The sequence below is a fragment of the Uranotaenia lowii genome, unplaced genomic scaffold, assembly GCF_029784155.1.
Source record: "Uranotaenia lowii strain MFRU-FL unplaced genomic scaffold, ASM2978415v1 HiC_scaffold_652, whole genome shotgun sequence".
In the NCBI taxonomy this organism is placed as follows: domain Eukaryota; kingdom Metazoa; phylum Arthropoda; class Insecta; order Diptera; family Culicidae; genus Uranotaenia; species Uranotaenia lowii.
Window position 1 is genome coordinate 1 of NW_026598592.1, and position 4,180 is coordinate 4,180.

The 4,180-nt window shown below is 39.0% G+C and overlaps 2 protein-coding genes across 2 annotated transcripts; both read right to left on the reverse strand.

Annotated features, from left to right (window-relative positions):
* Positions 1 to 6: 6 nt before the first annotated feature.
* LOC129760545 (terminal uridylyltransferase Tailor) lies at positions 7 to 1,908 on the reverse strand (the record flags this gene model as incomplete). Its single annotated transcript, XM_055758198.1, has 4 exons — positions 1,758 to 1,908; positions 407 to 1,292; positions 126 to 293; positions 7 to 59 (listed from the first exon to the last, which is right to left on the reverse strand). Coding segments are annotated over exons 1-4 (1,128 nt in total), but the record flags the coding sequence as incomplete, so codon positions are not given.
* Positions 1,909 to 3,114: 1,206 nt separating this feature from the next.
* Positions 3,115 to 3,807, reverse strand: LOC129760546 (39S ribosomal protein L51, mitochondrial). Its single transcript, XM_055758199.1, has 2 exons — positions 3,521 to 3,807; positions 3,115 to 3,445 (listed from the first exon to the last, which is right to left on the reverse strand). The coding sequence occupies exons 1-2, from the start codon at positions 3,721 to 3,723 to the stop codon at positions 3,157 to 3,159; spliced, it is 492 nt and encodes a 163-aa protein (XP_055614174.1). The 5' UTR covers positions 3,724 to 3,807; the 3' UTR covers positions 3,115 to 3,156.
* Positions 3,808 to 4,180: the final 373 nt, after the last annotated feature.

Here is a 4,180-nt window from a genome sequence, read left to right on the forward strand (position 1 = left end):
GTCTAACAAAGGGATGTTGAAATGTTCAAGACCATATCTTTCAAAGTGAGTTTGCCAACCTAGAAAAACAGATTTAGGTATTAATAATATCAAATAAAATTTAATAGATGGTAATTGATACTGACGAGCTTCTACCAGGTCCGATTTTTCTACGACCTCTAGCTGGTATACTGGGGGCAAAAACTTGTTTTGTTGGAAATAAAAAATCACCATCAGATTAACAGCGTAACTGTTCAGATCATTGATAGATAACTGTTTAGCCCACTTCTTAATATAAATACACACGTGGTAACCTGAAAGAAAACACTCATTTAAAACTTAAAGACTATTGAACGAACTTTAGGACGAAAAATTGGTTTCGGTAATGTCGGGTTATTGAATGTTTATTAAGGCTCCCGATACTTACACACTGGCTGAATGTCAAAGAAATATTTAAGCAACACGTTATTGCAATGTCCCAATCCACTGCTAAAAGTAAAGTCACAGTTGATTTTGGCCTTTTTGTGGAAGGCTTCCACGACCGGTGTTCTTGCATTTACTAAAGCACGGATTTTTTTATAATTCGTTGAGAGATGCAATGCATCCGTTATGGCTCTAGTTACACATTCAATCGTTTTGCGGTTGTGAGTTGGTGCGGCGAACCAAGCGCCATTGTAGTTGTTCATCCAATCCAAATACAAATCTAGGTCACTTCCTTCGGTTCCGAGTCCAAGACTACGAGAACCGAAAGGAATTATTGAGAGGTCTTCAACTTCGTCTTCGAATATTTCACGTAACTCGCAGATCATATTGTCCATGGCTTCGTTGTCGTTCATTATTTTTCTGTGAATCGGTAGCATCAGTTCAACGTAGCTGCTAGGCAAATGTCGTTCAATAAACGTTTTGGCTGGTTTGCTCATCATCTTCTTTTCCTTTTTTGGTTTTTTGTCTGCATGGGATGTGCCTTTAGAGGTAGATTGATTTTTCGCAATTTTTTCATCCGCTTTACAGACGACAAGTTTTTTATGTTGCTTTGTTAGGTGTTCTAGAAGGGCAGATTGGGTCATTTTCACAGGTTTAGAGCAGTGTTTGCAATTGAACGATCGCGTGAGGTCGTAATTGTCAATAATTATTCGTTCCGTTTCCCCGAGCGCTTGATGTGGTAACAATTTTTTCTTAACCACGAGATCATCAACCTCAGAAACCAAATCTATCAATGCTTTCACCGTATCGCAGTTTATGGCATCGTATTGCTGCACATATAATTTTATTTTAGACGTTAAGCTGGATATATCCAGATTGAGCAGAATGTTCTGTAATATACAAACTTGGTTAGGTGCGTATTATCAGTGTCGTTAATTTTTTTTTTTTTTTGAATAGTATACAGATGGAAATTGACTAGCAGTGATTAAGGAAGGAATCATCCTGGGGAATGAAAATGAATTGTTCCAAGTAATTGATTGTCGTAAATAAAGCTTTGTGTCGTTAATAAGCAAAATAAGTTTAGCTTCGGTAAAAGACTACTGAATAGACGCAAATAAAATTATTTTTACTTCTTTAACGGACTTCCCCTATATGCGAAACAAATTATTTGAAAATTAAACAATTTAGTTTTTGTTCCATAACCTTGAATCGACACGTGTCAAGAATTTCTCTAAACACACAATGAGTAATAAGTGACCAGGCCAGATTTGTGCGCTTAGCAGACTTTCTTAAAATCATCTTTTAATAATCTAGGTGCGAATGGCTTTCGATTTAAATTCTCTCATTTTACTTACCGCATTGTGTATGGTTCCCATGACTATAAAAAATCAAACGAATTCTAATCTGAAGGTTATAAGTACAATTATTTCGTCCAAAATATTCGAAACACCGCCGGTCAAACTCAGATAAAAAAAACCAAAACAGCATTTACACGCAACTGTGGTTTTAGGCAGTAACGGTTAAATATTATAAACTCAGTGCATCGGGGGAGCACAATGAAAATTTGTATTGTTCCTGTTCTGTTCTGTTATTGCTTCTGATTGCTTAATTATTATTTTATTTTATTTTATAACTTGACGAACATAATTCCTATAATTCACTCGGTCCATGGCAACCGTTCTCCAATTCCTCGGGCACCCCACGTTCGCCAGATCACGCTCCACTTGGTCTAACCACCTCGCTCGTTGCGCCCCCGCTCGTCTTGTTCCTACCGGATTCGTAGCGAACACCTGTTTTGCAGGACAGTCGTCCGGCATTCTCGCAACATGTCCCGGCCAGCCTTCACCACCTTCTGGATACTGGGTTCGCCGTAGAGTCGCGCGAGCTCGTGGTTCATCCTTCGCCTCCACACTCCGTTCTCCTGTACGCCGCCAAAGATGGTTCTTAACACTCGAATACCCCGAGTGTACGTAGGTCCTCCTCGAGCAATATCCATGTCTCGTGCCCGTAGAGAACAACCGGTCTTATGAGCTTTTTCTTCTTCTCTTTCTTCTTCTTGGCTAGCTGATTAAACTAAACTGCCAAAGGTTGTCAAGTTGTATGGATGTGTTTGGGCTTCATGCGGCCTCTTTTGGTTCGTTTGACGTTTCTGATTTTAGCTAATGAGCTTAATTACAGGTGCTTAATCAAAGTAAATCGTAAACTTGTGCCCAAGATTCGCCACCGAATGTACTCTGTTCAGTTGACTGCATGTAACTGTAGAATGGATCTTTCGTCTGCTAATCATAATGAGCACACAACCCCTGAACAACAGGCTTAGCACAGTTAATTCGTAGTCACGTCACGAATGTCATCAGAAAATTCGAGCTTTTCGTACAAGTTAATATATTATGACATCTTACATCTTTAATCTTATCTAAAATGACCCGAATGATGTTAAGTTTTATATAGGGATTCTTTACAATTATCCAAGAGAGCATTAAAAATCTCAGAAGAAAAGTTCTCCCCTTAAATAGAATCTCAACAATTTCTCTAGATTTTGAGTGTTATCTACAATTATTCCAATGGAGTATTCTGTCAAATGAGCCTTTTGCTTGTTCATGTTGCATCTACGGTTTTTTTTTCTTCCAAATGAGATACCAAATATTTTAGAAATTTTTCGATAAGCAAATAGGGGTTTCCTCGCGGCTGTGACCTTCTAAGTAAAAAATGTTTGTTAACTAGAAACTACATATATATTCAACCATTTACAGTTCACACATTGGATGGTCCGGTTTTCGTTTTCCTATTCAGGAACCGGTAAAGGTATGAAATGCGCTTTTCCATGTCCCTCCATTTAGTGGGTCTAGCCACCGGATATATGGTATGGCTAAGCAGCTTTCGCTTCCGCAGCAGCACCTGGTATTCGTTGCCGGAAACCCCGCGCAACCAGGACGGCACTGAATATAGCACCCGAGTTGGGTGCAGTTTTCCATCGCCAAGGATGTCGATGTAGTCGTTCTGCCCGAAAAGAGCTCGCTTTTCACACCACGCATTCTTGGGCCTAGTAACGTAAACATATATATATAAAAAAAAACATTTTATAGTATAAAACCAATGAGAGTTGATGACAGCGTACCTATAATCAGGCATCGGCAGCTTTTGTCCGTTGTCCAAATGTGGCAGTAATCCACCCTTGAGAATTTTTTCCTTGTAACCGTACCGGCGAACCAATCGTCCACGGGCCACTTTATCGGCGTGGTAACGGAAGCGAACGGTGGAAACCTGTGGCTGCCATAGTGTCCGCAAAATTGTTCCCAAACCAGTGGCAGCCCAATTCATTTTGATGCTTTTGAGGAGAAAATACTTTTTTATTAAATAATTTTTAAGAAAACGCACGATTTATGTTGGGTTCTCATGGGCGGTGTAGACACTTTACACCGTTTTTCATAAGTCATAACAGGGTTTGGACATGATGGTCGAAAAACGTTTTTACCATCCACGTTGTCAATTTAATACACTATCAAGTTAATAAATACATTTATGCATACATTCTATGCATATTCAAATTAGGCGGTATTGGGAATTCAAAACGGGAGTTTTTAGAAAGGACAACCCAGTTCATCAGGGGTTACACATAATCCAGCATCGATGTCACAAAAGCCTATAATAGGTATTGTTTCATGAGATTGTTAATTTTAAACTCAACTGGATAAAATAACTGGTTCGACTAGCTTGTCCGAAGTTCTTAGTTAGTCTTTTTTGGTAAAAAGAATGAAGGATTAATGAACCAGGCAAA